The sequence below is a fragment of the Papio anubis genome, chromosome 4 (genome assembly GCF_008728515.1).
Source record: "Papio anubis isolate 15944 chromosome 4, Panubis1.0, whole genome shotgun sequence".
In the NCBI taxonomy this organism is placed as follows: Eukaryota; Metazoa; Chordata; class Mammalia; order Primates; family Cercopithecidae; genus Papio; species Papio anubis.
In genome coordinates this window covers 67,004,111-67,022,633 of record NC_044979.1, presented here as the reverse complement: position 1 = coordinate 67,022,633, position 18,523 = coordinate 67,004,111, and the positions used below count along the sequence as shown (strand labels likewise).

The following is an 18,523-nucleotide window of genomic DNA, read 5'->3' as shown; positions in this document are numbered from 1 at the left end:
AGATCTTTTAAAGAAACAAATCAACAAATGTATATAAGCTTTTTGAGTTCACAGAAAATCACCCTGATTTTACTTACGAAGTAGAAAGGAAGTTGATAAAAATATCTATGGGTGGCTAGGCATGGTGGCTCACGCCTATAATCCCAGCACTTTGGGCGGCCGAGGTGGGAGGATCACCTGAGGTCAGGAGTTCTAGACCAGCCTGGCCAAAATGGTGAAACTCTGTCTCTACTAAGAATACAAAAATTAGCTGGGCATGGTGGTGGGCGCCTGTCATCCCAGCTATTCAGAAGGATGAGATAGGAGTATCGCTTGAACCCAGGAGGTAGAGGTTGTAATGAGCTGAGATCACACCATTGCACTTCAGCCTGGGTGACAGAGCAAGATTCCATCTCCAGAAAAAAAAAAAATCTATGGGGTTCTAGAATTAAAATGCCATAAATTAGATCTATTTAAGTATTAGAGAAACAACAAGGGCCATAAAAAATCAACTTATGTTTTTCGATCCAATCGTTGCTCTTAGGGAAACTAGAAATGCCAATAGTGCAAGAAAACTCCTCTGTTTCCTAACTGTAGGAAAAGTTGGCTTAAGATAAATAGGTCTTTACGATTCTGTCAGATCTGGTCCTAGTTGTCAATGATTTCCACCTATAGTTGAAGCAGCATGGTAAACTGCAGTGGCTCCCAGGTGATACAGACATCAACATGTACTACGTCTACCTTACTATGTGCTAGGCACTGGGATAACGTTTTGTAATAATTACTGTAAGATGGTACCATCGTTTTCATTTCTGACTTGAATTAATAATCTATTCATACTGTTAAACCTAAATCCTACCAATTCATTCATACTTCACCAAAAAACAGTCATTCTTCTCTATTGTGAGGTTTATTGCCACAGGAAGTAGAAGCTCTATGAACCCAAGACAGCTTCCAACCCACGTCAAGAGTCCTGTGAATCAAAAAACTGCATAAGTGGTGCTCCATAAATGGGGAGAAAAGGAGGACTGACCTCCTCCACTTTTCAAAAGTGGTGGTCTTTCATCAACACAGAAAAGGCAAGAGGTACCCAAAGACATTTCCAGCATGAGTCAGAGATTCTGTGAGTTTCCAGGTTCAATCCTGTCATTTTATTTTTCTGTATCTCTATTTCCCTCAGTCTTTCTTCTTCTCCTAGAAAGTCTTTGTGAATTGTTTTACAAAGCACTGGTTACAACAGCAAAATCTTGACTCTGAGAAACTCTACAGGATAAAAGCCTCCATGTCTTTACTGAAAAAAACTGCAAAGGGAAAAAAACCATACATTAAAAGACTTTGAGGTGAAAAACCATACATTAAAAGACTTTTTAGAAAACAAAAAAACAGGCCAGGCCCCACAACTCACACCTGTAATCCCAGCACTTTGGGAGGCCAAGGCCGGCAGATGGTTTGAGCCCAGGAGTTCAAGGCCAGCCTATGCAACATGGTGAAATTCCATTCTTACACACACAAAAATTTTAATTAGCTAGATAAGGTGGCACATGCCTGTAATCCAAGCTACTCAGGAAGCTGAGGTGGAAGGATCACTTGGGCCCAAGAGGTCAAGGCTGCTGTGAGCCATAATCACGCCACTGCACTCCTGTCTGGGTGACAGAGTGAGACCCTGTCACAAAAAATAAATAAATAAACTAATTACAATCTACAAACATTATCTGGGTCCTGGTCCAGACAAACTTACTTAAATATATACTCTAAATATATACTCTCTCTACATATATATATACACACACATATATAAACATTCACACACATACATACACATATATACATATGTATTTACGAGAACTGGAAATCTGAAAAACAGGATATTTGATAGTAGTAAGAAATTATTCTAAATTTTTGAAAATACAATAACACGGTTGCATTTTTAAAAGAATCCTTACCATTTAGTGGTACATTCCTATACTTTTTATGAATGAAATGATATGATTTGCTTCAATACAATACAGGGAGGGAAAGAAAATAGAAAAAAAAATAGGTAGGGTATAGACAAAACAAGATTGGCCATGAGTTGCTAATTGTTGGAGCTGGGGGGTTCATTAACTTATCCTACTCTTTTGTGTGTTTGAAATTTTTTATAACAAAAGGTTGCAAATGGGTGTGAAAATATTCTTCCACAGAAATAATCTTAATTGATTGAAAAACATGATGACATAGGGAAACTATGGCCCCTGCTTCTTCAGTTTTACCATTGAAACAAGTCAAAATGGAAAAGGAAAATAGGCATTTACCAAACATTAATTCACGTACAAGAGTCCTTCATTAACAGCTTAAAATATTGGGATTTTCTACTAAAACAATCTTTGATGCATGTTATGTAGCCCTTTAAGTTAATTTCCCACCTTCTATTAACAAAATTTTAACAGTACCAACTATTTGGCTACAAATACAGATTTAAATAATATTTTCTATGTTTACTTTTTTCACACATACAGATAAGTTAGTATAATTATCACATCATCAAGATATGTCTTAAAGCACTGATGAATATATCTACACATATGAAAAGGTCTGGCTTGCCTTTGCTTCAGTCAAGTTTACAAAAATTTTCAACTACATGAACAAGTCCTATCTTAAAATGTACTTACAGGTAAGTGGAACTGCCTGATAAGCTGATGTGTAGAAATGAAAAAAATACACAGCCCCAGAAGTATTTACTTAAATTTGTCAATAAATTCACAATAATTTTCAGGCATATCTGTGAATGTATGATCTTGATTTAAACACAGATACAGTGATAAAACTAGATTTTTTAAAACATAATTTATAAATGCTCAACGAACAGCACAGCCCTAATTAAACCAAGAGAACTGCTACCAATAAAGAAAGTGCGAGGAGGACACCTTTTCTAGAAGGCAGAGGTGAATGGGCATATCTCTGGTGTCCACAAATGTGAGCGAATAGAACCTTAAAGTTCAGCTTGCTTTTACAGTTTGGGTTTCTTAAGAACGTCTAGCCTTGTTTTTTTCCAATTCCTTCTTACAGTGTCAATCTTGGGTTAAATCACTTACGAAGTCTCTTTGAGGAGTAAAACAACAACAGTGATGATTCAAACCCTGCCCAAATACTACCTCCCTTCTCCCTATGCACGCCTGGCTTTTGCTTGACAGATGTCAGAGGGCTCTCCGCCCCTTCTCTCAGGTCACCGCACTGCTGAAGGCAGCCCGCACAAACTCCCCTCGGGCAAAGCCCTCGGCCTGTGGTTATTTTGGTTATTTTTTGTACCCTTTTCCCCTTTTTTGCACAGGGAGCGCCATGCATGACTCGCATCGGGACTGAGCTCATTTCACCCAAGAAGACATGGGGTCTCCAGGGCAACCGAGCGCAATCGTGGGGTCTCGGGTGGGCCGGGCGGCGCGGAGGACCACCTCCCGGACCCAGCCTCTCACCTGCCGGCCGCCGGGGTCGCCCCGCACCCGCGTGTCGAGCGCATCGTGCCGAGTTTCGTCTTCACCGCCCGAGCGGTAGATGAGGCGCAGCGGCACGATGCTCTGGCGCTCCAGGAAGCGGTTTTCCTTCCTCTTCTCTAGCTCCATCAATGAGGCGTCTCCTCCAGGCAGGAAGGGGGAAAGGAGGGAATGGAGAGAAAAGGCGAAAATAATGACCCTGACCCGCACTCCTCCATCCTGCGGTCCTACGTCTCCCCTACGAAAATCCCCACCTCCCCCTCCCTCTCGGAACCCATCTGGGAAGGACGCAGAGACAACAGCCGGAGAGCCTTGGACCAGTTCATCCGAGAGCATCCAGGAGCGGGGCCCAGAAGCAAGGCACCCCTTTCCCATTCTCCCCATTCCTCTTCAGAAGGAGAAAAACAGGCTTTGACCCAAGGCTTCTAGTGCATCTGCGCGCCCCCACACATATATTTTTGCTTCACTTCTCACCACCCTCCCGAATTTAAAAAAAAAAAAAAAAAAAGGAAAAAATCTCCCCGCGCACTCGGGAAATGGGAATGCCCCCTTTTCAATACGCCTGAGGGCTCCAAAGATTCCCGGGAAATAGTATGGCCCGAAGGTACAGAGGGCGGTTAACTTACCTGCCTGGCCGCAGCGCGCCGGGGGGCAGGTCCCCAGAGCGCAGAGCAGCAAGAAGGGCACGGACACAGCTACCGCCGCCTGCATGGTGCTGCCGTCAGCCCGCCTCGCCCGAAACGCTCAGCTCCTCATGCCGGGGCCGCCGAGTCCGTTTCCCTCACTCCGCGCCCTGGGCTCCCCACGGCCACCTCCTCCCAGCCCCAGCCGGTGCTGCGGCGGCCGTGGCGCTGCAGCCTCCACCGCGGCTTAGTGCTGCATTGTGCTCCGCGGGCGCTTCCGCTGGCGGGGGGAGCGAGCGAGTGCTGCATTGGGCGGTTGGCTGTAGCTAAGTGGTTTCTAGCGCCTCCCACCTCATCCCCTGGCAAAGGCTTGGGCGGGCGACAAGCGCTCGGCAGGGAGCGAGCGCCCGGTGCACTCGCCCCCCGCGCGCAGGCAGGGGCGCGCGCAGGAGAGTCAGCTGGGAAATGTAGTTCTCTCTCCGCGTCCAGCTTGTCTCCACGACGGCGCGGACTGTCGCGACCTCATGACTGTGAGGTCCTCTATATCCCTCAGACTGAAGGGGCGGGAGGCAAGGGCAAAAGAAAGAGGTCAGCACTGGACGGGCTCCTGGCATCTCAGATGCACCAACTGGGCAGTTACAATAGCCGGTATTCATCCACATGGTCTTTAAAGAGCTGTTCTGTTTCCCACGGATTAGTAGTTACTTAAGTTATCAGAGAACCATACCCTCACGAATACAATGCAAGTAAATTATTCAACAAATACAGATTGAGGATATACTGTGTACCCAGCGGTTGACAACCAGAAGAACACGGGGATCAGAGGCACCTGTTCTTCGGTAAAGTTGAGCAGACAGACCACTTTTTTACAATACAGCATGAAAAGTGTCATGGTTATATCTAGAGGACTATTAATTCAGTCCAGGGAGTCAAAGAGGACCTCCCGGGGAAGGTCTGTGCAGGTAATTGAGGGATGATTTAGCCTAACTCTCCGGGATATTTTTGTTCTTTATTGCCAGACAGCCTCAAAACTCTACCAGATATCGGGAACTCAGTTTTCTCAGGCTGCTTATTCCATTTCCCTCTGATTCAAAATGATAAAAATTCTTGAGTATAAAACAATAATAAAATAGTTATCTACATAAAGTAATACTTGTATTTTTTAGTTTTTCAAAGTTCACATATATTATCTGATCCTTTGGTCAAGAATTTGATTAGAACTATTACTCTGATTTTATATTTATGTATGTACGTACGTATGTATTTATTTATTTTTGACATAGGGTCTTGCTTTGTCGCCCCAGCTGGAGTGCAAGTGTTGAAAACACGGCTCACTGCAGCTCAAGATCCTGGGCTCAAGCCATCCTCCTGCTTCAGCCTCCCAAATAGCTGGGACGACAGACACGTGCCACCACACCTGGCTATTTATTATTATTATTATTACTTTTTGTAGAATCAGGAGTCTCCCCATGAAGGTCAGGATGCTCTTGAACTCATGGGCTCCACGTTGGCCTCACAAAGTGCTGGGATTACAGATGTGAGCCACTGCATATGCCTACTCCCATTTTAGAAAGGAAAAAAAAATTAAGATTTAGAGGTGTGCCTTTCTAGTCAGTAGTTACACGAGGCTATTTTTTTATTTTTCTGAGTGTTTATTATTTATTTATTTATTTATTTATTTTTGTATTTCAATTGCTTTTGGGGAACAGGTTGTGTCTGTTTACATGAATAAGTTCTTTAGTGGTGATTTCTGAGATTTTGGTGTACCCATCACCTGAGCAGTGTACACTGTACCCAATGTGTAGTCTGTTATCCCTCACCATCCCCTACCCTTTCCCCTGAGTCCCCAAGTCCAGTGTATCATTCTTATGCCTTTGCATCCTCATAGCTTAGCTCCCACATATAAGTGAGAACGTGCAACGTTTGATTTTTTCATTCCTGAGTTACTTTACATAGAATAATAGTCCCCAATTCCATCCAGGCTGCTGCAAATGCCATTATTTTGTTCCTTTTTATGGCTGAATAGTATTCCATGGTATATATATGCCACATTTTCTTTATCCACTCGTTGATTGATGGCATTTTGACTGGTGCCATATTTTTGCGATTGTAAATTGTGCTGCTATAAACATGCATGTGCAAGTTTCTTTTTTGTATAATGACTTATTTTCGTCTGGGTAGATATCTAGTAGTGGGATTGCTGGATGAAACAGTAGATCTCCTTTCAGTTCTTTAAGGAATCTCCATATTGTTTTCCATAGTGGTTGTACTAGTTTACATTCCCATAAACAGTGTAAAAGTGTTCCCTTTTCATTGCATCCATGCCAACATCTATTTTTTTTTATGGCCATTCTTGCAGGAGTAAGGTGGTATCACATTGTGGTTTTGATTTGCATTTCCCTGATAATTAGTGATGCTGAGCATTTTTCCTTACGTTTGTTGGCCATTTGTATATCTTCTTTTGAGAATTGTCTATTCATGTCCTTAGCCCACTTTTTTAATGGAATTGTTTGTTGTTGTTGTTGTTGTTTTTCTTGCTGATTTGTTTGAGTTCTTTGTAGATTCTGGATATTAGTCCTTTGTCAGATGCATAGTTTACAAAAATTTTATCCCACTCTGTGGGTTGTCTGTTTACTCTGCTGATTATTTCTTCTGCTGTGCTGAACTTTTTCGTTTAATTAGGTCCCATCTATTTATCTTTCTTTTGTTGCATTTGCTTTTGGGTTCTTGGTCATGAAGTCTTTGCCTAAGCCAATGTCTGGAAGGGTATTTCTGATGTTATCTTCCAGAATCTTTATGGTTTCGGGCCTTAGATTTAAGTCTTGATTCATCTTGAGTTGATTTTTATGTAAGATGAGATATGAAGATCCAGTTTCATTCTTCTATATGTGGGTTGCCAATTATTCCAGCACCATTCGTTGAATAGGATGTGCTTTCCCCACTTTGTGTTTTTGTTTGCTTTATGAAAGATCAGTTGGCTGTATTTAGCTTTCTTTCTGGGTTTTCTATTCTGTTCCATTGGACTATGTGCCTATTTTTATACCAGTACCATGCTGCTTTGGTGACTATGGCCTTATAGTATAGTTTGGAGTCGAGTAATGTGATGCCTCCAGATTTGTTCTTTTTACTTCATCTTGCTTTGGCTATGTGGGTTCTGTTTTGGTTCCATATGAATTTTAAGATTGTTTTTTCTACCTCTGTAAAGGATAATGGTGGTATTCTGATGGGAATTGCATTGAATCTGTAGATTGTTTTTGGCGGCTTGTTCATTTTCACAATATTGATCGTACCCATCCATGAGCAAGGGATGTGTTTGTTTTGTGTGTGTGTGTGTCGCTTATGATTTCTTTCAGCAGTGTTTTGTGGTTTTCCTTGTAGAGGTCTTTCACATCCTTGGTTAGGTATATTCTTAGGTCTTTAAATTTTTTGCAGGTGTTATAAAAGGAACTGAGTTCTTGATTTGATTCTTGGCTTGGTCACTGTTGGTGTATAGTAGAGCTACTTATTTGGTTACATTAATTTTGTATCCTGAAACCCTGCTGAATTTATTTACCAGTTCTAGGAGCTTTTTGGATGAATCTTTAGGGATTTCTAGATATACGATCATATCATGAGCAAACAGTGACAATTTGACTTCCTCTTTTCCTAATTGAGTGCCCTTTATTTCTCTCTCTTGTCTCATTGCTCTGGCTAGGACTTCCAGTACTTTGTTGAATAGAAGTGGTGAAAGTGAGCATCCTTGTCTTGTTCCAGTTCCCACTGGGAATGCTTTCAACTTTTCCCTGTTCAGTATAATGTTGACCGTCAGTTTGACATAGATGGCTTTTATTACCTTAAGGTATGTCCGTTCTATGCCAATTTTGCTGAGGGTTTTGATGCTGGATTTTGTCAAATGCTTTTTCTGCATCTGTTGAGATGACCATGTGATTTTTGTTTTTAATTCTGTTTATGTGGTATATCACATTTATTGATTTATGTATGTTAAACCATCCCTGCATCCCTGGTATGAAAACTACTTGATCATAATGAATTATCTTTTTAATATCCTGTTGGATTGAGTTTGCTACTATTTTGTTGAGGATATTTGCATCTATGTTCATCAGGGATATCAGTCTATAGTTTTCTTTTTTAGTTATGTCCTTCCCTAGTTTTGGTATTAGGGTATACTGGCTTCATAGACTGATTTAGAGAGGATTTTCTCTGTATTTTGGAATAGTGTCAATAGGATTGGTACCATTTCTTCTTTGAATGTCTGATAGAATTCAGTTATGAATCCATCTGGTCCTCGACTTTTTTTTTTTTTTTTCCATTTTTCTATTACCATTTCAATCTCATTGCTTGTTATTGGTCTGTTCAGAAATTCTATGTCTTCCTGGTTTAATCTTGAAGGATTGTATATTTCCACAAATGTATCCATCTCCTCTTGGTTTTCTAGTTTATGTACGTAAAGGTGTTTATAGCAGCCTCAATAACCCTTTGTATTTCTGCGTTATCAGTTGTAATATCTCCCGTTTCATTTCTAATTGAGCTTATTTGGATCTTCTCTCTTCTTGGTTAATCTCGCTAATGGTCTATCAATTTTATTTATCTTTCCAAAGAACCAGCTTTTTGTTTCATTAATCTTCTGTACGTCTGTTTTTTTGTTTGTTTCAATTTCATTTAGCTCTGCTCTGATCTCGGTTATTTCTTTTCTTCTGCTGGATTTGGGTTTAGATTGTTCTTGTTTCTCCAGCTACATGAGGTGTGACCTTAGATTATCTATTTGTACTCTTTTGGACTTTTTTATATAGGCATTTAATGCTATGACCTTTCCTCTCAGCACTGCCTTTGCTGTATGCTAGAAGTTTTGATAGTTGTGTCACTGTTACTGTTCAGTTCAAAGAATTTTTAAATTTCCATCTTGATTTCATTGTTGACCCAATGATCATTCAGTAGCAGGTTATTGAATTTTCATGTTGTTGCATGGTTTTGAGGGTTCCTTTTGGAGTTGATTTCCAATTTTATTCCACTGTGGTCTGAGAGAGTACTTGATACAATTTCAATTTTCTTAAATTTAAGGAGACTTATTTTGTGGCCTATCATATGGTCTGTCTTGGAGAATGTTCTATGTAATGATGAACGGTTGTTGAGTAGAATGTTCTGTAAAAATCTGTTAAGTCCATTTGTTGTAGGGTATACTTTAAGTCTATTGTTTCTTTTTTGACTTTCTGTCTTAATGACTTGTCTAGTGCTGTCAATGGAGTATTAAATTCCCCCACTATTATTGCGTTGCCATCCATCTCGTTTCTTAGGTCTAGGAGTAATTGTTTTATAAATTTGGAAGCGCCAGTATTAGGTGCGTATATATTTAGAATTGCGATATTTTCCTGTTGGACTAGTCCTTTTTTCATTATATAGTGTTCCTCTTTGTCTTTTTTAATTGCTGTTGCTTTAAAGTTTGTTTTGTCCAATGTAAGAATAACTATTCCTGCTCACTTTTGGTGTCCATTTGCATAAAATATCTTTTTCTACCCCTTTACCTTAAGTTTATGTGAGCCCTTATGTGTTAGGTGAGTCTCTTGAAGACAGCAGAAACTTGATGAATTATTATCCATTCTGCCATTCTGTATCATTTAAGTGGAGCATTTAGGCCATTTATATTCAATGTTAGTATTGAGATGTGACGTATTATTCTATTCATTGTGTTATTTGTTGTTCAAATACTTTTGGTTATTTTTCATTGTGTTATTGTTATATAGGTCCTGTGAGATTTATTCTGTAAGGAGGTCCTATTTTGGTGTATTTCAAGGATTCGTTTCAAGATGTTAGTTCCTTTTAGCAGTTCTTATAGTGCTGACTTAGTAGTAGCGAATTACCTCAGCATTTGTTTATCTGGAAAAGACTATATATTTCCTTCATTTATGAAGCTTACTTTCACTGCATACAAAATTCTTGGCTGATAATTTTTTTTTTTTTTTTTTTTTGAGACAGAGTCTCACTCTGTTGCCCAGGCTGGAGTGCAATGGCGTGATCTCAGCTCCTGCAACCTCTGCCTCCTGGGTTCAAGCGATTATCCTGTCTCAGCCTCCCAAGTAGCTGGGATTACAGGCACATGCCACCAGACCTGGCTAACTTGTATTTTTAGTAGAGACAGGGTTTCACCATGTTGGTCAGGCTGGTGTCAACCTCCTGACCTCGTGATCCACCCACCTCAGCCTCCCAAAGTGCTGGGATTACAGGCATGAGCCACCGTGCCCAGCCAATGATTTTTTTTAAGAAGGCTAAAAATGGGACCCCAATCCCTTCTAGCTTGTAAGGTTTCTGATGAGAAATCTGCTGTTAATCTGATAGGTTTTCCTTTATATTATCTGATGCTTTTTCCTCAGTTCTTAAGATTCTTTCCTTCATCTTGACTTTAGATAACCTGGTGACCATGTGCCTAGGCAATGATCTTTTTGTGACAAGTTTCCCAGGTGTTCTTGTATTTGGATGTCTAGATCTCTAGTAAGGCCAGGGACATTTTATACCCTCAAATACATTTTCCAAGCTTTTAGATTTCTCTACTTCCTTGGGAACACCAATTATTCTTAAGTTTAGACATTTCACATAGTCCCAAACTTCTTGGAGTTTTTGCTCATTTTTTTAAATTATTTTTTCTTTGTCTTTGATGGATTGGGTTAATTTTTTAAGCCTTGTCTTCAAGCTCTGAAGTTCTTTCTTCTGCTTGTTTGATTTTATTGCTGAGACATTCCAGTGCATTTTGCATTTCTCTAAGTGTGTCCTTGATTTCCAAAAGTTGTGATCATTTTTTATTTATGCTATCTATTTCACTGAAGAATTTTCCTTTATATCCTGTATCTTTTTTTTTTTTTTTCTTTAAGTGGTACTTCACCTTTCTCATGTGCCTCCTTGATTAACTTAATAATCATCCTTCTAAACTCTTTCTGTCAATTCAGAGATTTCATCTCATTTTGGATCCATTGCTGGAGAACTGGTATGATTTTTCTGGGAATGTTAAATAACCTGGTTTTGTCATATTACCAGAATTGTTTTTCTGGTCCTTTTCATTTGGGCAGACTATGTCAGAGGGAAGATCTTGGATTCAAGGGCTGCTGTTCAGAATATGTTGTCCCATAGTGTGCTCCCTTGATGTGGTGTTCTCCCTTCCCCTAGGAATGGGGCTTCCTAAGAGCTGAACTGTAGTGATTGTTTTTGCCCTTCTGGGTCTAGCAACCCTGCAGAGCTCCCAGGCTCCGGGCTGGTACTGGGGAGTGCCTGCAAAAAGTCCTGTGATGTGATCCAGCTTCAGGTCTTGCAGCCATGGATACCATCACTTGCTTTGGTGGAGGTAGCAGAGGAGTGAAGTGGACCCTGTGAGGGTCCTTGGTTGTTTTTGTTTAGTGCACTGGTTTTGTGTTGGTTGGCCTCCACCCAGGAGGTGGCGCTTTCAAGAGCACATCAGCTGCAGTTCTACAGGGAAGATGCAAACTTGCCCTAGGGACACTTGGTTAAGTATTCAAGTTTCTCAGTCAGTGGGCAGGGGGATCATGCTCCCAAGAGATTACGACCTTTGTCTTCAGCTACCAGGGTGGGTAGAGAAAGACCACCGGTAGGGGCAAAGATAGGCATGTCTCAGCTCAACCTCTTCTTGGGTGGGGCTTGCTGCCACTGCTAGGTGCTATTGAGGGTGGGTTCCCAATCCATAAAGTTATATTATCAGGGGGTTTATGGCTGCCTCTGCTGAGTCATACAGGTCACCAGGGAAGTGAGGGAAAACTAGCAGTCACAGGCCTCACCCTACTCCCACACAGCCTGCAGTCCTAAAGGCTGGTCTCACTCCCACCAGGCCCCACAACAGCACTGAGTCTATTTACAGGCAGTCGGTGACCAGGGCTGACAACTTGCCCAGACTACAAGCCTCCCTGTTGAGAAAGCAAGCAGACTCAAAGTTTTTCAGTGTCTCAGGGAGCCTGCAGCAGTGATCCAGTTCCTTCCAAAGGTCTGTGGATTCTCTTGGCTTTCCTGGAATGTTCCTGTGGTAGTTCTTGGAGCAAACGTTCACAATGTGAGTCTCCACATGCTGCTGTGTCCGTCTGAATGGGAGCTACAAGCTAGTCCTGCCTCCTATCCACCATATTAATCTCTCAAAATTCTACTTGTGGCTATTTTAATTTTAATTTAATTTAATTTAAAATTCAGATCCTCAATCAAACTAGCTGCATTTCAAGTGTGAACCTGTAGCTAGTAACTGTGTCTGGAATTGGTGGGTTATTGGTCTTACTGACTTCAAGAATGAAGCCATGGACACTCGCGATGAGTGTTACAGTTCTTAAAGATGGTGTGTCTGGAGTTTGTTCCTTCTGATGTTCAGACGTGTTCGAAGTTTATTCCTTCTGGTGGGTTCATGGTCTTGCTGGCTTCAGGAGTGAAGCTGCCCACCTTCGCGGTGAGTGTTACAGCTCTTAAGGCAGCGCATCTGGAGTTGTTCCTTCCTTCCGACCGGAGTTGTTCATTCCTCCTGGTGGGTTCGTGGTGTCGCTGGCCTCAGGAGTGAAGCTGCAGACCTTCGCGTGAGTGTTACAGCTCATAAAGGCAATGCAGAACCAAAGAGTGAGCAGCACCAAGATTTATTGCAAAGAGCAAAAGAACAAAGATTCCACAGTCCTGAAGGGGAGGTGAGGGTTGATGCTGCTGTCTGGGACAGCCTGCTTTTATTCCATTATCTGACCCCACCCACATCCTGCTGTTTGGCCCATTTTACAGAGAGCTGATTGGCCCATTTTACAGAGAGCTGAGTGGTCCGTTTTGACAGGGTGCTGATTGGTGCATTTACAAACCTTGAGCTAGACACAAAGTGCTGATTGGTGCATTTACATACCTTTAGCTAGACGTAAAAGTTCTCCAAGTCCCCACTAGATTAGCTAGACACAGAGCACTGATTCCTGCGTTTACAAACCTTGAGCTGGACACAGGGTGCTGATTGGTGCATTTACAATCCTCCAGCTAGACATAGTAGATCCTGCGCCCAGGACTGTGGGTGGACCTGCCTGCCAGTCCAGCTCAGGCGGAGCGGGAGCCCACGGTGAGGGGGTGGGAGGGGAGGGCGAGGGCGTGGGGGGTGTGGGGGCCCCGGGGAGCAGGGGGGTGGGGGGAACGGGGCTCGAGTCCTGCCTTGCCCTCCAGGGAGGTAGCTGAGGCTGGCAAGAATTCGAGTGCAGCCCATGCGGGCCAGCAGTGCTGGGGGACCCAGTGCACCCTCCACAGCTGCTGGCCCAGGTGCTAAGTCCCTCACTTCCTGGGGCCAGCAGCACCGGCTGGCTGCTCAGAGTAGGGGCCTGCTGAGCCCCTGCCCACCCAGAACCCGCACTGGCCCACAAGGGCCATGTGCAGCTCCGGTTCCCTCCAGTGCCTCTTCCTCCACACCTCTCTGCAAGCAGAGGGAGCCGGCTCTGGCGTTGGCCAGCCCAGAGAGGGGCTCCCACAGTGCAGCAGCGGGCTGAAGGGCTCCTCAAGCCTAGTCACAGTGGACACGGAGGCCAAGGAGGTGGCGAGAGTGAGCGAGGGCTGCTAGCACGTTGTCACCTCTCATAACTACTATATTGGACAACTAAGATGTAGAATATTTCTACCATGCAGAAAGGTTCTGTTGAACAGTCAGCATTGGGTTCCAGAGTTTAAACAACTTGCCCCCAGACCCCATGGCTAGTAATAAAGTAGCCTAGGACGCAAATCTCCTGCTTTTAGGTCTGAATTTCTTTCCACAACATCTCCCTGGTTGAAATCTGGGTTTGTGTAACCTTCACCTTGATCCTGATTCTGGTTTGGTAAAACAGAAAAAATTTTCTACATGATGTTCTTTGGAAGCATTTTACTCATTCCCTATTTTCTTTTTAACGCCTGTCTCATGTGACATGGCTTCAGGTCCCTTCATCATCATCATGATCTCAAAATATACTCCAGTGTGTCAGTGTCCCAGCTAAAGTGTGGTGTCCAGAATTAATGATGTAGCTTAGATATTGTTTCACAAGCAAACAATAGAGAGGAACTTTTTTCTTCCTTGTCCTAAATTCTTGCCTAAGGGGACATTCTATCATATTTTTGGTAAATACATTTCATTGAGCTTACTGTCATTTCAAAAAAAATTCCCCAAATATTCAAAATGAGCAAAACAGTTAAGAATTGTTCAGGAAATTGTAGGCTGAACAAGATTTCAGTAGTATGCAATAGACTTTAATGCAGTATGTTCTGATAGTTACAGTCAAAGAGAATTAGAACCCTAGGACCTAGAGAAGTCCTTCACTTTCCTTCTCTATATCATGGACCCAAATTCTTTACTCAGTTCTTTTCACTGGAAAATAAACTTGAACAGATTTTATAATGATCATGCTGCTCTAACTGTACTCTTTAATTTTTAATTTTTTAAGATGTTTGAAATGTTTAAAATAATTTCATAGGCCAAACACATCATCTTGATGTAATGAAAATTAAAATGGGTTTTTTAAAAATTTTTTTAAGGAGGCTGTCTTAACTCAGGCTACCATGTCAAAAATATCATGGACTCAGTTACTTAAACAATAGACATTGTTCCTTACAGTTCTGGAGGCTGGGAAGTACAAAATGAAGGTTGTGGAAAATCTGGTATCTGATGAGGACCAATTCCTAGCTTGTGGACAGCAACCTTCTTGCTGTATTCTCATATGGCGCAGATAGTGCTAGTTCTCTCCCTATTTTTATAAAGACACTGGATTCCATCATAGCAGTTAGACCCTCGTGACCTAATTACTTTCCAAAGGCCCTACTTTCAAATACCACCACATTAGGGCCTCAACATATGAATTTGGAGGCAAGGGGACAAAAACATTCACATGTTAGCAGAGGTTAAGAAGATATCTTTTGTCAAATTTGTAAGTCTAACTTGTTAGGTGCTTGATGTGTTTGAGAAAACAAGTATAAATTATAAAGTTTTTTCCTCAGTTATATATAGAGTGTTTAATTTGGGTGAAATTATTCTGTCAGATTTATAAATTAACTGAATATTAATCAAAGAACAGTGAAAGTGATTATCTTATTTTTATTTTAACAAAAATTAAGATTGTAAACTGAACCTAAAGACTTAAGGAAAACTACATTTTACATTTTATGAGTTACCAAAATATAATATCAATGAAATGAAAGAACAGCAAGTATTTCTTTTGTGAATTACTGCTTTCCTCTCTGTCTGTAGTTTTCTTTTTTTGTTATGTCTGGTCTGTAGTTTTATTTTTTTGTTATGTCCTTCCCTGGTTTTTGTATTAGGGTGATACTGGCATAAGGAATGATGTAGGGAGGATTCCCTCTTCATTTTTTGAAGTTGTTTCAGTAAGATTGGTACCATTTCTTTTTTTCTTTTTTCTTTTTTATTTTTTGATACAGAGTCTTGCTCTGTTGCCCAGGCTGGAGTGCAGTGGCGTGATCTCAGCTTCCTGCAACCTCCGCCTACCAGATTCAAGCAATTCTCCTGCCTCAGCCTCCTGAGTAGCTGGGATTACAGGCACATGCCACCATGTCCGGCTAATTTTTTGTATTTTTAGTAGAGACAGGGTTTTACCATGCTGGCCAGGATAGTCTCAAACTCCTGACCTCGTGATCTGCCTGCCTCAGCCTCCCAAACTGTTAGGATTACAGGCGTGAGCCACCATGGCCGGCGGATTGGTACCATTTCTTCTTTGAATGTCTGGTAGAATTCAGCTGTGAATCTACCTGGTCCTGGACCTTTTTCCGTTGGCTATTTTTAAAAATGACTGTTTCAATCTCACTACTTGTTATTGGTCTGTTCAGAGTTTCTATTTCTTCCTGATTTAATTTAGTAAGGTTGTATATTTCCAGGAATTTATCCATCTCCTCTAGATTTTCTAGTTTGTGCATGTAAAGGTATTCATAGTAGCCTTGAATGATCTTTTGTATTTCTGTGATATCAGTTGCAATATCTCCCATTTCATTTCTAATTGAGCTTATTTGGATCTTCTCTATTCTTGGTTAATCTCGCTAATGGTCTGTCAGTTTTGTTTATCTTTTCAAAGAACCAGCTTTTTGTTTCATTTATCTTTTGTATTTTTCGTTTATTTCAATTTCAGTTAGTTCTGCTCTGATCTTGGTTATTTATTTTTTCTGCTGGGTTTGGGTTTAGCTTATTCTTGTTTCTCTAGTTCTTTGAGGTGTGACCTTAGATTGTCAATTTGTGCTCTTTCAGACTTTTTGATGTAGGCATTTAATGCTATCAACATTCCTCTTAGCACCACTTTTTGCTGCATCCCCAAGGTTTTGATAAGTTATGTCACTATTATTGTTTAGTTCAAATAATTTTTTATTTCCATCTTGATCTAATTGTTGACTCAAAGATCAGATTATTTAATCAGATCTGACTCAAAGAGCAGATTATTTAATTTTCTTTTATTTGTATAGTTTTGAGGGTTCCTTCTGGAGTTGATTTACAGTTTTATACTACTGTGATCTGAGAGGATACTTGTTGTAATTTCAATTTTCTTAAATTTACTGAGACTTGTTTTGTGACCTATTTGTGGTCTATCCATATGGTCTATCTTGGAGAATGTTCCATGTGCTGATGAATAGAATGTATATTCTTGGCTCGGTGTGGTGGCTCACACCTGTAATCCCAGCACTATGGGGCGAGGTTCACCTGAGGTCAGGAGTCTCTACTAAAAGTACAAAAATAGCCAGGTGTAGTGGCACACGCCTGTAGTCCCAGTTACTCAGGAGGCTGAGGCAGGAGAATCACTTGAACCCGGGAGGTGGAGGTTGCAGTGACCCAAGCTTGTGCCACTGCACTCCAGCGTAAGTAACAGAGTGAGACTCCGTCTCAAAAAAAAAAGAAAAAAGAAAATTGAATGTATATTTGCAGTTGTTGGGTAGAATGTTCTGTAAATATCTGTTAAGTCCATTTGTTTTAGGGTGTAATTTAAGTCTATTGTTTCTTTGTTGACTTTCTGTCTTGATGAACTGTCTAGTGCTGTCAGTGGAGCATTGAAGTACCCACCATTATTGTGTTGCTATCTCATTTCGTAGGTCTAGTAGTAGTTGTCTTATGAATTTGGAAGCTCCAGTGTTAGATGCATATATATTTAGAATTGTGCTAATTTTCTGTTGGAATAATCCTTTCATCATTATATAATGTCCCTCTTTGTTTTATTATTATTTTTAACTGTTGTTTAAAGTCTGTTTTGACTGATACCAGAATAGCTATTCCTGCTTGCTTTTGGTTTCCATTTGCATGGAATATCTTTTTCTATCCCTTTCCCTTAAGTTTATGTGAGTCCTTATGTGTCAGTTGAGTCTCTTGAAGACAGCACTTACTTGGTTAGTGAATTTTTATCCATTCTGCCATTCTGTATCATTTAAGTGGAATATTTAGGCCGTTTACATTCAACATTAGTATTGTGAGGTGAGGTACTGTTCTATTTATCATGCTAGTCGTTGCCTAAATACCTGGTTATTTTTCATTGTTGTATTGTTTTATAGGCCCTGTGAGATTTTAAGAAAGTTCTATTTTGGGGTATTTCAAAGATTTGTTTCAAGATTTAGAGTTCCTTTTAGCATTTCTTGTAGTGCTGGCTTGGAAATGGCAGATTCTCTCAGCATTTGTTTGTCTGAAAAAGAATTTATCTCTGCTGCATTTATGAAGATTCGTTTTGTTGGATACAAAGTTCTTTTTTTTTCCCTTGAGACGGAGTCTGGTGGCTCTGTCACCCTGGCTGGAGTGCAGTGGCATGATCTCAGCTCACTGCAACCTCCACCTCCTGGGTTCAAGTGATTCTCCTGTCTCAGCCTCCTGAGTAGCTGGGATTATAGGTGTGCACCCACCCGGCTATTTTTTTTTCTTTTTTCTTTTTTCTTTTTTTTGTATTTTTAATAGAGACAGGGTTTCACCATGTTGCCCAGGCTGGTCTTGAACTCCTGACTTAAGGTGATCTGCCTGCCTCGGCCTCCCAGAGTGCTGGGATTACAGGCGTGAGCTACTGCACCCCACCAGATACAAAATTCTTGGCTGACAATTATTTTGTTTAAAAAGACTAAAGATAGGATCCCAATCCCTTCTGGCTTATAAGATTTCAGCTGCTAATCTGATAGGTTTTCCTTTGTAGGTTACCTGATGCTTTTACTTCATAGCTCTTAAGATTCTTTCCTTCAGCTTGACTTCAGATAACCTGATGATATGTGCCTAGGCAATGATCTTTTTGTGATGAATTTCCCAGTGTTCTTTGAGCTTCTTTATTTGGATGTTTAGATCTCTAGCGAGGCCAGGGAAGTTTTCCCTGGTTATTCCCTCAAATAAATTTTCCAAACATTTAGATTTCTCTTCTTCCTCAGGAACACCAATTATTCTTGGTCATTTAACATAATCCCAAATTTCTTGGAGGCTTCATTAATTTTTTAAATCTTTTTTCTTTGTCTTTGTCTGATTTGATTAATTCAAAAGCC

The 18,523-nt window shown here is 41.0% G+C and overlaps 1 protein-coding gene across 18 annotated transcripts in view; it reads right to left on the bottom strand.

Moving 5' to 3' along the window:
• ADAM22 (ADAM metallopeptidase domain 22) overlaps window positions 1–4,481 on the bottom strand; it is a 246,479-nt gene extending 241,998 nt beyond the window's left edge. For 6 of the 18 annotated variants that reach the window (XM_021936102.2, XM_021936104.2, XM_021936105.2 and 3 more), the window contains exons 1-2: window positions 4,073–4,474; window positions 3,429–3,589 (exon numbers count right to left, since the gene is read on the bottom strand). In XM_021936102.2, the coding sequence (XP_021791794.2) occupies window positions 3,429–3,589; window positions 4,073–4,157 (246 nt within the window). In that variant the 5' untranslated portion in view covers window positions 4,158–4,474. Of the gene's footprint in view, window positions 1–3,428; window positions 3,904–4,072 lie in introns of those variants that run through there. The other 12 variants (XM_021936093.2, XM_021936094.2, XM_021936092.2 and 9 more) reach the window with 8 other exon arrangements.
• Between the last annotated feature and the right edge of the window lie 14,042 nt (window positions 4,482–18,523).